This window comes from Embiotoca jacksoni, unplaced genomic scaffold, assembly GCF_022577435.1.
Source record: "Embiotoca jacksoni isolate LCO1_2020_lvr unplaced genomic scaffold, fEmbJac1.0.p SCAF_46, whole genome shotgun sequence".
Lineage (NCBI taxonomy): Eukaryota > Metazoa > Chordata > Actinopteri > Embiotocidae > Embiotoca > Embiotoca jacksoni.
The window spans coordinates 81,900-98,532 of NW_027185399.1; the positions used below are offsets into that span (position 1 = coordinate 81,900).

Here is a 16,633-nt window from a genome sequence, read left to right on the forward strand (position 1 = left end):
TTTAAAATGCATTAAGAAAAGGAATGTTGGGTCAAAGTGGTGACGAATCTTACTCTGGTTTTCTTTCGAGAGCGAGAAACAAACCCGGGTTGTGGTTGTGGAGTTGTCTGCGGGTATTTGGCTGCTGCTCATTAGTGCTGTGAGAATGCTGAGGATGGAATACTGAACAGACTTCAGAATAATGACTAGAACTCACAACGAGGCCTTCTTTCATTCAATTTCTGTCAGCCTTTGTCTGTCGTTCGGTTCCCTTTCTCCCCCAAAACCTTTGAAACACAGAAGATACCAACACTTTGTGTAGTTCTTTTAATATTTGAAATATTAGCATATTTTTGGTGGCTCCCATTCAGTGCCCTTATTTTTAAATTTGACTTTTCTAAAGGATAAAGGACGTAGGAGTACATCGGTAGTTCACTGGGGATACAGTTAATGCTAAAAAAACAAAAAACAACGTATAGGGCAGATACATTGTAGTTGAGTTATCATATCGAACTTAGTTGTTCAAGTTCTTTAGATATAGAAAATCAATTCAAAGAAATGTATAATGTACAGAAATAATCACGTTTGGGGTAATAAAAAAATTTAAATTGTTTTATGTCCATTGGAAAATACTTCAGCTACAATGTGATGGGACGTTTTGGTTTCTACTGTATTTTGACTGCTAATCAAAAGTACAATGTTACGATAATTACAAATTAAAACATTATTCCTCCTGTCTTCCTTGCCTGTCTGTATTTTTATTTTCATTGTTTTTTTCTCTCACCCCTTTGAACCACCCCCTCCCCACCCCCCCGTTGAATTTATCTGGGCCGCTTGTCAAATCCCCCTCGTCGAGGACATTCAAATCCTCTAATGCGATCTATCGGCTTTGTGCTCGCACCCAATACGGGGGGGGGGACAAAAAAAAAATAATATGAAGGGAGTGTCTGTGATTTACCGTCCCACTCGCTATCGGCCGGTTCATGTGAACAACAGGAAGTGTAGCGCCGTCCTGCTGAGAAGGATATTGATGTACCGGGGAGGTTGGATAATGTCGTTGTAAGGCCCTTTGATAGAATTACGCCATCGCAGCTATCCGTTGTTGTCAGACGTAATTACATTCCTTCACCTCTCCTGCTCTCCGTCTGTTTGCATTCTGTGTTTGGGATTCTGCCGTTAGAACCGTCCCTGCCTCCGCTTTCAGTGGACATTTAGCAGTTTGGGGACTTCTGTCAATATTGGCGTGTCATTTTTTTGGGCTTTCATAACTCTGGCAGTACGCTAAAGTACACTGAGGCTACTCGTGTCGACACGGTGTTTGATAAATGGCCTTTCGCTCACTTGTGGGCTGGTGGTTTGAGTCGACCGTTGCGCAACACCGTCAGTACTTGATATTTTGTTTGTCTACAAGTGTTGGGGTGGGGGGGTCTGTTTGATTGACAGGCCCGTGGCGCAGTCAGGTTTTTTGCTGTAGGTGGGGCGGGGCGGTCCTCGGCTTCCCCAATTAAATGAAGTCCAAGTACGGTCTCTTCTGTCTCCAAAGTAACACGATGGCGATGCACGAAATGCAAAACTCGAGGCTTCAGAGAGAAATGTTTTAATCCAATGGGTGACGTCGCTGTTGGTTTGCCGAAAACCTACCCGAAACCAACTTTTTAACAGATAAGGTAACACCTGGCTCCCAAACTTTGTATTCTCTTTTCTTTTTTTTTTTTTTGAGTGTTCCCTGACCAGGACTCTGAAGCCCTTTGTGCTCAGTCACTGTAAAGCTCAGTTCACGCTCGGCTGCCCGACGTTCTCCGCGGCCCTCTTTTGACAACGTCTTCTGCTGTACCTCCACCAAAAATTAATGCCCTGGGAGAAGAGGTAGAAACGAAAAGAAATGCTTCCACAGGAGGTAGAAGAGACTACAACATACCCATCATCAACAACAACAACAACACTGTTATAACGATCATATTTGCTGTTCTTTTTAAAGATAAGATGCTTCTAGTAAAATTGGAATTGGCTGCATATTGCCGAACACACTATCTTGTGTGAGTTATGTTTATTTCTATTTGTACTGAATATATAAATATAATCATCAGGGGGAATTGAACTGTGTTTTCTTCTAATAGAATTGAAATTGCATCATTGAAATGCGTTTTAATGCAAAAAAGGTGCGGCGGACTGAATTATGTTCTCAAAGCTTATTTGGTTTTGAGTTATGCTGTTAACCTTATTTGGTGTGAAGGATGTTTTAATCTGAAGGGAAGCTGAAGTGTGTGTGTGTGTGTGTGTGTGTGTGTGTGTGTGCTGTTTTGATTAGATTATAGTCCAGGGACTGAAACTGTCATTACCATCTGTTAGCAAAAAAACACACAGACTACACTCCTGAGAGCATCCGTGTGTGTGTGTGTATTTATTTATTTATTGCTTTCACGATTGAGTGTGTATTTCTGCATGTATATGTTTCTGTGTCTTTGTGTGTGTGTGCGCGCGTGTGTGTCTTTGTGTGTGTGTGTGTGTGTGTGTGTGTGTGTGTGTGTGTGAGAAGCTCAGGTGCTGTCAGCCATGCATCGTGCCATGGGAATAACGCATGCCAACACAGTGAACAAGAGACAACCGAAAAAGAAAAAAATTAAAACACATGCATGACTGCCCCCCCCACCCCCTGAACACCCTCCCTGTGTGTGCAACGTGTGTGTGTGGCTAGATTTGTGTAGCTGTGTCATTGTCCTTGATTTGTACATTCATACATTTGTGACTTTTCCATTCTATCCACTCGTGTGGTGTCGTCGTTGTGTGTGTGTGTGTGTGTGTGTGTGTGTGTGTATCTGCTTGCCTTTTGTCATTTGTGTTTTCACGTGTGAGGTGCCACGATTCAAATTCATTTCTGTGAATATGTGTGTGTGTGTGTGTGTGTGTGTTCTTTTGTGTACGTGTGTGTTTTTGTGTGTGTTCTCCGGGGCTACTAAGTGAAATCCGGGTTAATTAGTGTGTTGTTCAGCCAGGTGTGACCAGGGAATTGTGGAGGAGACACTTCTCATATTACGGCGCCCCGCCCGTGTGCACTCTGTGTGTGTGTGTGTGTGTGTGTGTGTGTGTGTGTGTGTGTGTGTGTGTGTGTGTGTGTGTGTGTGTGTGTGTGTGTGTCTCCCATACGCACTCATGCATGCATAATAACCTTCTGACACGGTTCTGCTGGCCAGCTGAACAGATGATGACTTCCATGTTGAGTGAATGATAAAAAAAAATTTTTAAAAACAGCTGAAATGAAATATTCTGAATACAGCTAAACTTTCTTCTTTTCATTTGAAAGTTACGCAATGACTTTTAATGCTCAATACAATAAATACCCATTACAAAGCAAAAAAGCGGCTGAGATTTACAGCATGCGTCGCATCTATCAAGTGATTCGTAGTCAAAAGTTTTATTTGTAGAAAAAAAATGGGACAAAACTGGAGAAAAAAAAAAAAATCGGTTGCCGATTACGTGTCGATAAAGTTTCAATCGTCAATTCTCCGTCGTTTTGATAATTCTGCTGGGTTCGCCAAATTTAGACCTTTTTTTTTTTTTTTGCAGGACATCCTTTCTGTCATATATGTTGATGCTCATACATACGTGTCTCAACTCACTCGCTGTTTTACTCTGTGATTGTCCAACAAAATTGACCTTAAGTAGCACGTCGCTTTAAAATACCTGAAATATCATCTCAAAGTTTACAGGCGTACCAAAAGTTGTTTAGACAGACACCTAAAGATGCAGGAACTTTTGCACACACACACACACACACACACACACACACACACACACACACACACACACACACACACACACACACACACACACACACAGACAAACAGATGTTTTTCTCTGCTCCTGTGCTTTTCTCATTTGTATGACTCTTGTCGAACAGATGTAGTCAAAGCCCCAGGGCAACAAGGTCTCAACCACACACACACACACACACACACACACACACACACACACACACACACACACACACACACACACACACACACACACACACACAGGGCTCTGCTTGTGTTTCTGTGTCTCGGGGTGTGTGGATGTCATTGTGTATTGGTGTGTGTGTGTGTGTGTGTGTCCTGTCGGTCAGAGATAAGACTCACTGGGGCGTAGCAGAGATCCAGGAGAGCCACTGTCAGCCAATGCCCTGTGGACACCAAGCCAAGTGTGTGTCTGTCTGTGTGTTTTGTGTGTGTGAGAGTTCCCAGGAACCATGCTACATTTTTCTTAGTCTCCCTTGGTGGTCATAAAGCTGATTGTAGTCCAAGAATTAGACCCACCAGTGCCACTGCAGTGTGCAAGTATCTGTGTGTGTGTGTGTGTGTGTGTGTGTGTGTGTGTGTGTGTGTGTGTGTGTGTGTGTGTGTGTGTGTGTGTGTGTCTCTACAGAGCTTTCTGTTGCCCACAGCTCATTCCCCGGCATCCTCTGTGTGTCCATTCCCTGATAAGGAAATCAATAGGAGAGTGGACAGCTCAGCTGTACGTGTCAGATCTACACAAGCCACGCCGACGCTCTGAACTCCCACCGATTCCGAACACAACACAACCTTCAATTTATGAAAAAAATAAAATAAATAACTGCTTGAAAAGTGCGTTTTATTTCCAAGTGAGGAGGGTTTTTTTTTTTACTCCGAAAATGAGATGTCAGACGTTTCAGAAAGGCACGCATGCGATATGTCAGACATTGGTAGAGAAGTCTGTTACTTTTCCACAGCAGTTGGTTGTTATAAAATCAATTTTTTATGAATTCAGCCTCCTTTTTAAAAGGCCGAAGTTATCTTAGAGTACGCTAGTTTCTTTAAATGAATAAGCTCACTTGGGTCACTTGAGATGGGTTTTGGACTTTCATTGTAGAACGTTTGCAGGAAGTTGTGTTTGAGTTCTGCAGGGAAGCTTTTCGCCACAAAAAAGTAGCAATACAACCAACTGCAAATAGTCGCTGAATAAGCACATAGAAACTGGGTATTGATAACAAAAGGATTAGTAACTATATAAAATAGAGGCCAGTTTCCCTCGACAGTTTTTAAGGTTCATGAATATATGGATTTCTTTCTGGTAAAGCTATTTTGGAGTAACACAGGAAATAATACCTCAAATAACCTAAATTAAACCTGAATGTAGCATAAAGTGTGTTTTTGCCACAATGACCAGTAAGAAAAAGAACTTAAAAACTCACATCATTATTGAAGTAATTTGACATTTGAATTATGCCGTATTTTTATAGCATTTTATAAAAGAACTTAAGATTTTTTTTTTTCCCATTTGTGTTAACATTATGACTTATTCGATTGTAATTTCTCCACATGAAAAACTGAAACCATTTCATGCAGCCGATTTCTGAAGCACAAAGAAGTTGGTGTCTTACAGTCTTTTTGAATAAGTCGTATTTTTTTTTTAATATAACAACACACATCTGCTCATATCTGTTAATGGAACATGGTTTAAAAACAGGGTGGTTTTCTTCTACTTTATGGAATGAGAAAAATAAATATAAAATATAGAATAAACAGAAAATGGGACACACAGGAACACCAAAAAAAACAAATCATCAATTCGTGTTACTTTCATGTATATTTTGTTAGAAATTTACCCCCTGCAGAGAAAGAAAACATGAACACCTACAATTTATGGGAAAAGTTGTGGAAGTTTGTTGATTTGGTTACATCGGGGAGTTGTATGTGTGTCCATCACTGTGTGTGTGTGTGTGTGTGTGTGTGTGTGTGTGTGAGTGAGTGAGTGAGAAGAGAGAAGGGAAAGCATAAGCCAGTGTACACTCCGCCTGCCTCTTTAACCAGGTCCTTAGGGCTCGCCTTGGGGTGTGTGTGTGTGTGTGTGTGTGTGTGTGTGTGTGTGTGTGTGTGTGTGTGTGTGTGTGTGTGTGTGTGGTTGTTTATGTTTGTGTGTGTGTTGTGTTTATGTAGGCGGCACGGTTTGTCACGTTGTTGGTATTCCATGTCCATCGCTCTTTCATGTGCACCAAGCCTGTGTGTGTGTGTGTGTGTGTGTGTGTGTGTGTGTGTGTGTGTGTGTGTGTGCGTGCGTGCGTCTGTCTGTCTGTCTGTCTGTCTGTCTGTCTGTCTGTGTCTGCCTGTCTGTCTGTGTGTGTGTGTGTGTGTGTGTGTGTGTGTGTGTGTGTGTGTGTGTGTGTGTGTGTGTGTGTGTGTGTGTGTCAGAAAGAGTGGACACTTCACACAGAATTTCTGAAGAGAAATATAAGTAATGCATGAACAGGTGAGTTCAGGAGGAGGAAGAGGAGGATGAGGAGGAGGACAGGGTGTGAAGAGGAAAGAAAGAGAGAGGAAGCAGGACCTGGGTCAGTGAGAAGTGAGGAGGAATCAGAGAAGAAGGTGGTGAAAAGTTCAAAAACCGAAGACGGCGCACACGATGAGGAGAAGAGACGAACTAAAAAAAAAAAGTTTTTCTTTAAAGTGCAAAACGAGAGGAAAAATCAAGTGGAAAAAAAAAAATTCAGGCAAGATCAGAAGGAAAAAAAAAAAGATGTTCGTAATATAAAATTAAAAAAAAAAAAAAAAAAAAAAAAAAAAAAAACATCTTTGCGATGACACCGGAAGAAAAAAAAAAAAAAAAAAAAAAAAAAAAAACAGACGTGAGAAGCAAGACGAGCCAAAGCCGACAGGTTCAATCCCGTCGGCTGTTTTCTGTCACCAATCGGCATCTCGTTGAACTCCGGCGCTCGAACGTTCCCGCGGATCAGAGCGGCTCAACGCCAACGAGGTGTCAGCGTGAGGAGGGGAGACGTGTCCACTACCAGTTGTCCTGCTGGTTTTTCACTTGTGTGAAGCTGACAGATTTGAGAGTAATTCTCGTTTTATTAAAAAAAAAAAAAAAAAACGGTTGGAAAATATCTTAGTGATGCTAAGAAGATCAGTGTCGCTTCTTAGGCTCTTTTTAATTTTTTTTTTTTTTCCTTTTTTTGTTGTCCCTGCGGTTCCTTTCACTCCTCCGAACTTGTGTGTGTGTGTTTTTATATATTTCAGAGTTTTAGAGTTCTTCGTGGCACTTTTATCCCCCCGGCAGGCTTTACATTTAATCGAGCAGGTGGAAGTTTACCGACGAGATTAGGTGACACGACGTCACAAAGATTTCAGGAAATGAGCTTAAAATCCAAATTGGAATTAGGACGAGATGTTGTTGCTCCGTACGTCTCATGTCTTTATTGACCCTGTTGACAACATTGATAATTATGCAACGAGTCGTTCCGACGATCTGATTGGTTAACCGTACATTTGGAACGTGCTCTTCCTTCCTTCCTTCCTTCCTTCCTTCCTTCCTTCCTTCCACAGTTTTTGAAATAGCAGTGGTAAAGAACATTGCCTTTGTGTGTGTGTGTGTGTGTGTGTGTGTGTGTGTGTGTGTGTGTGTGTGTGTGTGTGTGTGAACAAATGCAGAATTCATTATACCAAATACCGTGGCTGAGTTGGTGTGAAGTGGGCTACTCACAGGTATACACTCTAACACACACACACACACACACACACACACACACACACACACACACACACACACACACACACACACGGAGCGTGCTGAAAGAACTCAATCCTCAGGAAAAAAAAAGAAAAAAAAAAAGCACTTGTCAGCTGAAGAACTTTGACAGATTACCCAAACTGAAATGTGAAGACGGAGAGTGCAGGCCGGAGGAAACACCCCCCACATGGGTTGACAGTGCCGACGTGACACACCTGGTAAATAAAAACACCAGCTTGAATTTGCACAACGCTCACCTGTGTTTTGAAAGGTGCTCGGAGCCAAAGACCCAACGACTGCATTTATGCATGTGAAACTAAGAAAAATAGACCCGGAGCCTAAGAATATGCTCCAGATCGCGGCTGTGCGTGACGTGTCAACCGTCCCGCCGGCTGTGTGGACGAACCCCGAGACGTAAAAAAAAACCCAACAACAACAACAAACGCCTCTGAAACACTTTCTGTGTAAATACGCCGTTCGGCATTTACAAAATCAGCAGACGCAGAGGACGAGGCGAGGGCAAGTCAGTGGGCTGCATGTATACCGAGTCGACGGGTGAGTCACAACCCTTTTTCGCTTCGGGTGGAGTGCAACCGCAGGAGTGAAGTAGGAACGTCCTCCTATTAAGTATGCAGCGGTGAGAACACAGGGATGTTTGGTAAAAAGGTACAATTTTCTTCTACCGACACAGTCGGGCAGTTAAAATGTGGATTTAAAAACACATTCATAGTTCGAAATGTAATGACCGTTCTTAAATCAAGCCGGATGACTCTCCAGGGCGATCTTTAACGTCATTATTGGCGCGGCGGTGATGCAAATATTGGGATTATACGACAAGTTAACAACTAAATAAAATATACAATCAAAATGTATTTCATATTGTGGGACAATTTACTCTCAAAAATATACAACTTTTCGTTAGTGCGATTGCCGTTCCCACGGCAACACGTGGAAAACGTGACTGGAAAACATTCAGTCGCGTCAGTAGATTCGTATGTAATGGGTGCGACATTTGCTACTCCAGGAAGTAGGCCGACTTCGCAACGACCCTAGCAGCAGAGACGAGTTCTCGTCCGTTTTTATTGCTTTCCAGAGATGGTTTCTCAAACTGAATAAATACAGCACGTGCAAACACTAAACTGCTGAGCTAGCTCGGTCTCGTTGTAAGTAAGATACCCGCTGAAAAATGATATCGACGGATTCATACATTTTTACGATTTTAGCGCAGTGTCATGTTTTAAAACCAAACCGGTGAAGCTAGCCGCCGCTAGCATTTTTTACCAAAAGTGTCACATTTAATAGGCCTATAACAAGTAAAAACAACATTATATAGCATATTATATGAAATTCAATTCTAATTAGAGTGAGCGGAGTGAAATTTCTCGCGATGAGAACGTTCCAAATGTACAGTTGACCAATCAGATCTCTGGGTCCGAACTACTTGTATAACTTTTTCTGTCTGAACTGTTGCATTTTCGAACAATAAAATATCCAATTGAGTCTTAAGTTCACATCACCAGAGCCGTGAACAGTCTGCTTTAATGTTTCAGCTCCATCATTTATAAAGCTCTGCCTGTTTTAAATAATGTGAAACATTATTTCCTACCTTTGCTGTGATTTTCCTAAAATGCGAGGCTAGAAGACACCAACAAAGTCACTCTATGATTTACATAATTATAATCTTTTTTACAAGAAGGTAGTCGGTAACTGCTGGTTGACAAAATTACAACACTTTAAAGACGAGGTGCTCTTTTCTATGTAGAAATATTGAATGATGAAACAGGATAATCAGATATATAGCAATTAAATAAATAATATCAAATAAAACGTTGTTCCACTCATACATTGCATGTAGCTGCTATCATTAACACTTAAAGAGCTGGTTTAATCGCACCTGAATTGTAATGATGTGTTTATATTGTGAGTGTTATGTTGCTTGTCTCATCTTTATGGGATGAACTGCTGAGTTCAAGGAGCCACGAAATAGACCTGGAATCTATTACTGATAAATCAGCGACATAAAGAGAGATTAGGCAAAAAAAAAAGGGGAAAAACTAATATGTAGCAAAAGCGAGGACAGAACTTCTTTAACTTGAAAAACAAATAAACAAAATAAAAAAGAATACCAGTTAAAGGCAGTTAAATTGCAATAAACACGCCTCATGGTAAATAAAAAAACAAATGCAGCAGAAATTCACATACTTCTCCCAAGTAATGAAAATACATAGTGAAGTGAAGGACGGAGGAAGCAGTTCATAAACAAAAAGGAAATTGCGCTCCTTCGATCCACTGTTGAAACGGGACAAAAACAGATTTTGACAGAGTGATTGTCGTTTTCGGTGCAAATTAATCTTTTTCCATCTTTTCCGTCACCTGGGTGAAATCTTTTCTCTCCTCTGGTGGGCTGGAGCTTTCCTGTCTCTGTGACACACACACACACACACACACACACACACACACACACACACACACACACACACACACACACACACACACACAACACACAACACAACACAGCTATTACACCTGAATCCACCTCTTTCTATCTTTGTTTCTTTCTGTTTGAACCTTTTTTAATGCCATTTTCTTATTTTACAGAATATTTTTTATACACATCATTTTCAAAGACGGGGATCAGTGTCTGTTGGGGAAGGAGCATCTCAGTCAGAATTCCTGATGGTTTGGTTGCCCTGGTGATGCCATCAGGGTTTTGATGCTCACTACGAACGGGAACACACATGGTTGGCATCGAGCCGATGACCTTTGTTTTAATGCCAATTCAAGTAGAGGGGATCTTTCTTTCCTTACCATCTAAATGCTATTTATAAAACAAAGGGATGACCCCAAAATAACAATGACGATTATGGTGTTCCACAGGGCTTCATGTTGGGTCCTCTAGTTGTTGCTGGACTGTACTTGTCAAACTAATTGTTCTGGTTTACTTTTTATTATTGCTGCTGATTCTTTTATGTTGCCATTGAATGTGTCCTATTCTTCCCTGCTGAGGTTTTTCCATTAAGAAATCTCTCAATCATAACCTAAAATTAAATTCAAAATTTGATAAAAACAAAATACAGCCACCCTCTGTGAAAATCTGCAGTTCTTTCATCAAGAGAAGCAGATGTGTTTTGTGGCCAACAATTTTGCACTTTGTGCATCAAAAATATTTAAAAGCAGTCAATTTTGAGAATTTTTTTTTTTTTTTTTTTTTTTTTTAACCTTCGTCACACTAGCCTTTTACTCCGCATCCAAGTTCTTAATTTTCAATAATTTTGACGCACTTCCTGATTCAAAGGTGTTCCTTATTTATTTTGTCTTGGTTAATGCAATGTCAAGGACAACAAAGAAGACAGATATTGCTGGACATGCCTCACATACCAAATAACAAAGCCCATAAATAAAAACAGCAATTAAACTCAGACAAACTGATAAAAACCGACATATAAACAAAGTGAATAATAAACACACTGACAAGCAGTCGCACACAAAAGCACACTTGCTAATGCACAGGACTCTCGTCTTTCCTCTTTGTGGTTTATTTATCTAGACTGAGACGCACGCACATTAAGAGCAGGCATCAAACGCCATGCTGGGATTGTAATACAGTGCAGTGAAAAAGTAGATCCATATACTTTGCTCCCTCAGGGTGCAGTAACACGGGTCGCTTTTGAGTGCGCGATGCGTCTTCCGACAACAAGGCCCCAGGACACGCAAAATAAAACCTTTTATAGGGTTTTATAAGGCTGCCGCACAAACGTACACACACGCACACATGCCGACACGCAGGTCTTTTATGGGCCCGCGGGTGAACTGCTGTACTCCCACTGTATCCAATTTTAAAACTTCATGAGCGCTGCTTGTGTTTTTACTACAGTATGACTGTGACTTCAGCAGAGACAAAACAGGGCTCTGTGGGAGGATAACGACGGCAGGAATCTCCTCTTTGCTTGTTCATATTCAGATCTAACTTTGAGCCAATGAGAAAAATCTCTCTTTAAACATTCGGCGGGCACTTTTAGGTGTTTGTGAAATGCAGTATATGTGCGAGGCACCCCGAGGTGTCTTGACACACAGAAATCACAGGGAAGGTTCTTAATTATGTTCAAAATCACAACATGTGATAGTTTATTTAATTACTTATACAATTACCTGATTTTAGAGACCAAAAAACCCCCCAAAAACACTGCTATATTTTCAGTGTTCCTTATATGTGAAACACTGCATGTATTTTTCTTGCTAGAAAGCACTTTGAGCTGCATTTATTCTCTGAAAGGTGCTATATAAATACATTTTATTATTCTTATGACTAAAGTTTGTTTGTAGTCAGTTTGACCAATGTTTATCATCCCAAAAATATATTTTTCTCATGCAACACAAGGCTAAAGTTTAAAATGATAACAATTAAATAGCAAAACAGATCCGACACTAAACAAACATATGCCAATAAAGTGGTTTCAATAACTAGAACAAGGTTCGGGGTGTCCTCTAACCTACTTTTAAAGAGGTGCCTTCCAGCAAACCATTAAAAAAAAAAAAAAAAGAAGAAATTCTCTTTCCATGCTTTAAACTTTCTCAGGGTGCTGACTGTACATCTGCTTCAGGGGGAACTTTTTTTTTTTTTTTTTTGGGGGGGGGGGGGGGGGGTTCTCTCATCAGCTCATCATTTCTTCACTCTCCTCAACTCTCCACTCTGTCCAACATTGGCTTCAGTTCCCTTCATCCTTCTTTTTCATCCCCCCCCCCCGCCTCGCTCCTTCCTTTGACCTCTTTCCACCTCCATCTCACTTGACCAAATCTTTCCTCCACCATCCGTGATCCCTTCCTCATCTGATCGCTCCCTCCTTTCCTCTCAAACTCCTCTTCTCCCCTCATCCCTCCATTACCACCCCACCCCCGCAACCCCCACCACTCACACCTCATTAGCATCACCGTACGAAGGCAAACTGTAGTTGATTAGCAATCAGAGCGCGTCTGTGTACCGCTTCTGTATCCGTGTGAGGAGGCGTACATGTCTCAGCGTCTCTCTCTCTCTCTCTCTGTGTGCAGATGGATATATTTGTGTAAAAAAAAAAAAAAAAAAAGTGTGCACGTAATTCACATACATTAAAACAAGCGTGTGCTTATTGTAGTTTCTTGATCGGGCCTTCGGATACAAAACGCGCTAATTACGTTCGTCTCTTTGTGTGCCTTCATGGAAGCACATACTTCAATTTGCCGTGGGCTCAGTCTGCACACATAACACGTACGCGTGGCTTCTTTTTGTGTCAACAAATGCGTACGTGCGAGAATGCGGGTTCTCCGCCCGTGTCGCCGTGGATACCAGGTTGCGTGTCGCCGGGTGGCCTCTGTAGCTCTCTGCTGTAAATGAGCTGGCGGAGGGAGGGATGGAGGGATGGAGGGATGGAGGGCTGGTGGGATGGTGTGAGGAAGCAGGCAGAAGGGAGGGACGTGATTGAGTGTTTTTTTGTTTTTTGTTTTTTTTTGCGCTTACTTCCTTCCTGCGGAGTTAACATCAGGAGAAGTCGTTGAATTTAAATGATGTTAATGAAGAGCTGAGTCTCTCCGGTGAATGCAGCCGTAGCGGGACGGTTAACAGGCTGCCGTCGGCTATTTTGGCACGTTTGGCCTGTTTGTTACAAAATGACCGAATGTGTAACTTTCCTTTAGAGTTGACCATGTTTTCGAGTGTTTTTGTTTTAAGCAACATCTGCATGTGAAACACATCATTTACAAATGTATCCACCCGTCTTCCCGACAAGGGATGGAAAATTGTGTGCTGCACCTTTTAAAATGCTCCTGGGAAAAAAAGTGAAGTGCAAAAAAAGAAACGGCCTTTTGTTGCCGTAATGGCTCTAATTTGAATTTCTTGTTCTCTGTATTTCTTTCTCAATTATTTTCTTGTACTTTACTTGTATTTTTAACACAAGACCAAAAGTTGATGAATGCCAAGAAAGGAAACATTATTCAGAGTAAATGAATGCCGAGCTCAGAATCGCATAAATAGAGACGCTTATTGTTTTTCACTTTCTCCTACACCCACAATTGCACACACAGACTCAGACTCAGACACACACACACACACACACACACACACGCACACACACACACACACACACACACACTCACTCACACTCACAAGCCCACATGTAGTTGAGATGGATGAGTGTGCGGTGACTGACAGTTAATTCATCTGTCCCGCAGCTACCATACATATTCTAATGCAGCCTTGAGGAAAGTAACAAACTTTGCTTTTAGACAGCAGGAGTAGAGGGAGCATTATTCTTCGCTAGCATAACGTAGCCCTCAACTGACAGAGCACCTGTCACGGGGGGAAGAAAAAAAAAAGAAAAGAAAGATTAATAGTAACAGACCCCAAACTTCCACCGTAAAATGACTCTCTTAGTCGCAGTGGTTTGAGAAGATTACTGTAAGAGGGAAAGGATTTCATTTTCCCAACACTCATTTTTGAATGGTCAGTCCTCCATCGTGGATGCATTTCTTTCTGAGCACTTTTGCTTTGTTCCTACTTGTATAATTTGCAAGCAGGGCCATGTGGAGATGTTCAAGTTGTTCTGATTGTCTTGGAGGTCATATTTTATATCGTTTCACGATACTACCGGTATTCATTTTTCATAAAATAGAAAAAATTCACATCGCGATGAAGGCGATATTCCGACCTGTTGATGTAATGAAAGTGCAGTAAAGACCAAAACTAACTAAACTTAAATTTAAAACTACACGAAAGCTCATAAAATTAGGCCAGAACATTGTTGACTCTGCCGATGGTGGTGAGGAAATAATTAGAAGCTCTGCTGCCGATCACGGTCGCCCCTCTGTAGAGCAACGGCTCATTCAGCTGGATGCAGAATCTGAATCTCACATTAACTTACTGTCATTTACAAACTAAACAACTGAGATAATTTTTGATTCGTTTTTCTGAATATTTGAGGGAATACTGTTACTTTTATGCTGACGTATAAATTGATTCCACTTGCTTTGTTGAAATAGTATGTTATCAAATTAATTCATCAAAATTCCTTTCAGTATTTTGTTATATTGTTAAGAACATCGTAAGATACCCCAGATATATCGTGATGTTATTTTGACCACCCCTAGACAGCAGTCTTTTTGTGTTTTGGGTACAGCCAGTGTTGTTCAAAAAAAGTGTGTTCCAACCGCTGTCCAAGGTGCTGAACCCGGGGCCAGCGGAGAAAGCGGGAGCTGTCCGCGGTAATTACCGTAGTTGGTGCTGACGAGCAGGACTCTCTCCCGGGGCACAGTCTGATGACCAACAAGAGAAAAAACTCCAATTAATTTCCCTGTCATTGTTTCCATCTGCTCCTGTTGCTCTTTAACCGAGTCTATTTCAGATTCACATTACTGCGCCTGGACATTGTTATGTTAGTCATCATCACGAAGCATTATCTCTCGGATATTTTTTTTTTTTTTTTTTTTTTTCAGTATCGTCGCATGTTATTCCAGAGCTTCTGTTACCACTTAATCAGTCCACAGCAAGTTATTCTTACACACTGGATCCAAATCTATATGGTTCAATTTAACTTTCTTAATGAATTCCTCTTTCAATTGACCACATTTATACATAAAAGGCGGAGATTATGAATGCTCCCTTGGTGGATTTGAGGTTGAGTGGCTGACACGCTCCTGCTCTTGAGCTACTTTTACTGAAAGTCATCTCACCAAAAGTTTTAATTAGCTCATTATAAAAAGCATTTGTGAAGTACAGAGGAATGGGTCATAAACATCCAATGCTTTTAGGCCTGACAGAAGCCACTATTTCAAAGTAAGCATAATGTGAAAGTCTAGTGGCAAAGTGGCTGTCGGCAACATGTCAGCAAAGTGATGGATTAGTGCTACAGGTAAAGAATTAATTTTAGTGGCAGCTGTTTTCAATGCAGAAGTGTAAGCAGATGCACTTACACTGTCGCTTTTTGCATTTGCATCATACTTTTAACTTTTACTTGGCTGTGATGGGAGGAACACGTTTTATTCTTAGATAACATTAATGAAACAGGACCACTGCTGTAACATTTTTTTTTTTTTTTTTGAGGTGAGGAGGAGGGTCTATATTCAAAGGGGTCTATAAGCATTCGAGGGTAAAACAACACGACGTAAAACTTTAGTCTCCAACTGGAACATAACTCGATATTGATACTTTCATAGCATACTAAACTGAGATTGATATTGAGCGTGAAATCTTAAAAAAAAAAAAAACTCAGTCAACCAAAAACGTATTGGTATTCTAATGTTTATGGATATTTTAATTAGGGGAAATCACTTGAGGTCTGAGAATATATTGAAAAACAGGTGGTACATAATAATAATAATAAAAAAAAGATCCATTTCAAATTTTGTTTATTATTTTTGAAAATGACATGGAGCATCCCAAGGGGGGGTGAGGTTCCACAACATTCATTACACACTTCGCCACCACCGATTGGAACTTAGTATAGTCTTTCATGTGAAAATGAGTTCTGTAATGTGATCTGATTTACCAGTGAAAATCTCAGTTGGGAGTCCAGTTACAGTCAAAACCAAAGTGATGTATTTGTTTTCATATTGGCTCTGAGACTGAACTGCATAATTTATCAAGGACAACATGTTTTATTAACTTTTTTTCCCCCCCGAATCTTCACATTACTAACTGCTTCTGTTCCACTTTTCACAGCTCCACCGACTCCCATTGCACCACCGGAGCTCCTCGCCGTCGGTGCCACCTACCTTTGGATCAAACCCAACGCCAACAGCATCATCGGCGACGGGCCGATTATCCTCAAGGAGGTGGAGTACCGCACCACCTCGGGAAACTGGGCGGAGACCCACGTGGTTGACGCCCCCACCTACAAACTGTGGCATCTGGACCCGGATGTGGAGTACGAGATCAAGGTGCTGCTGTCCAGACCTGGGGAGGGAGGAACGGGACCGCCGGGGCCGCCACTGGTCACCAGGACCAAATGTGCAGGTAAGCGATTTCTTTGCTTCCCCTTTCTGTTGTTTTTTCTGTATATTCGTGGTTGCTTGTTTCCTTGCTTCTGTTGTTGAGGATGACTCTATTATGGTCCATAATGGTCATACTATATTGACTAGAAATAGTTGATTGTCTTCTTGTTCTCCATACTTGAAATATGACCTGATA

General features: G+C 41.2%; 1 protein-coding gene across 9 annotated transcripts in view; it reads left to right on the forward strand.

Annotated features, from left to right (window-relative positions):
* ptprt (protein tyrosine phosphatase receptor type T) overlaps nucleotides 1-16,633 on the forward strand; it is a 258,730-nt gene that overhangs the window by 37,719 nt on the left and 204,378 nt on the right. For all 9 annotated transcript variants that reach the window (XM_069169709.1, XM_069169711.1, XM_069169713.1 and 6 more), the window contains exon 7: nucleotides 16,166-16,459. In XM_069169709.1, the coding sequence (XP_069025810.1) occupies nucleotides 16,166-16,459 (294 nt within the window). The remainder of the gene's footprint in view (nucleotides 1-16,165; nucleotides 16,460-16,633) is intronic.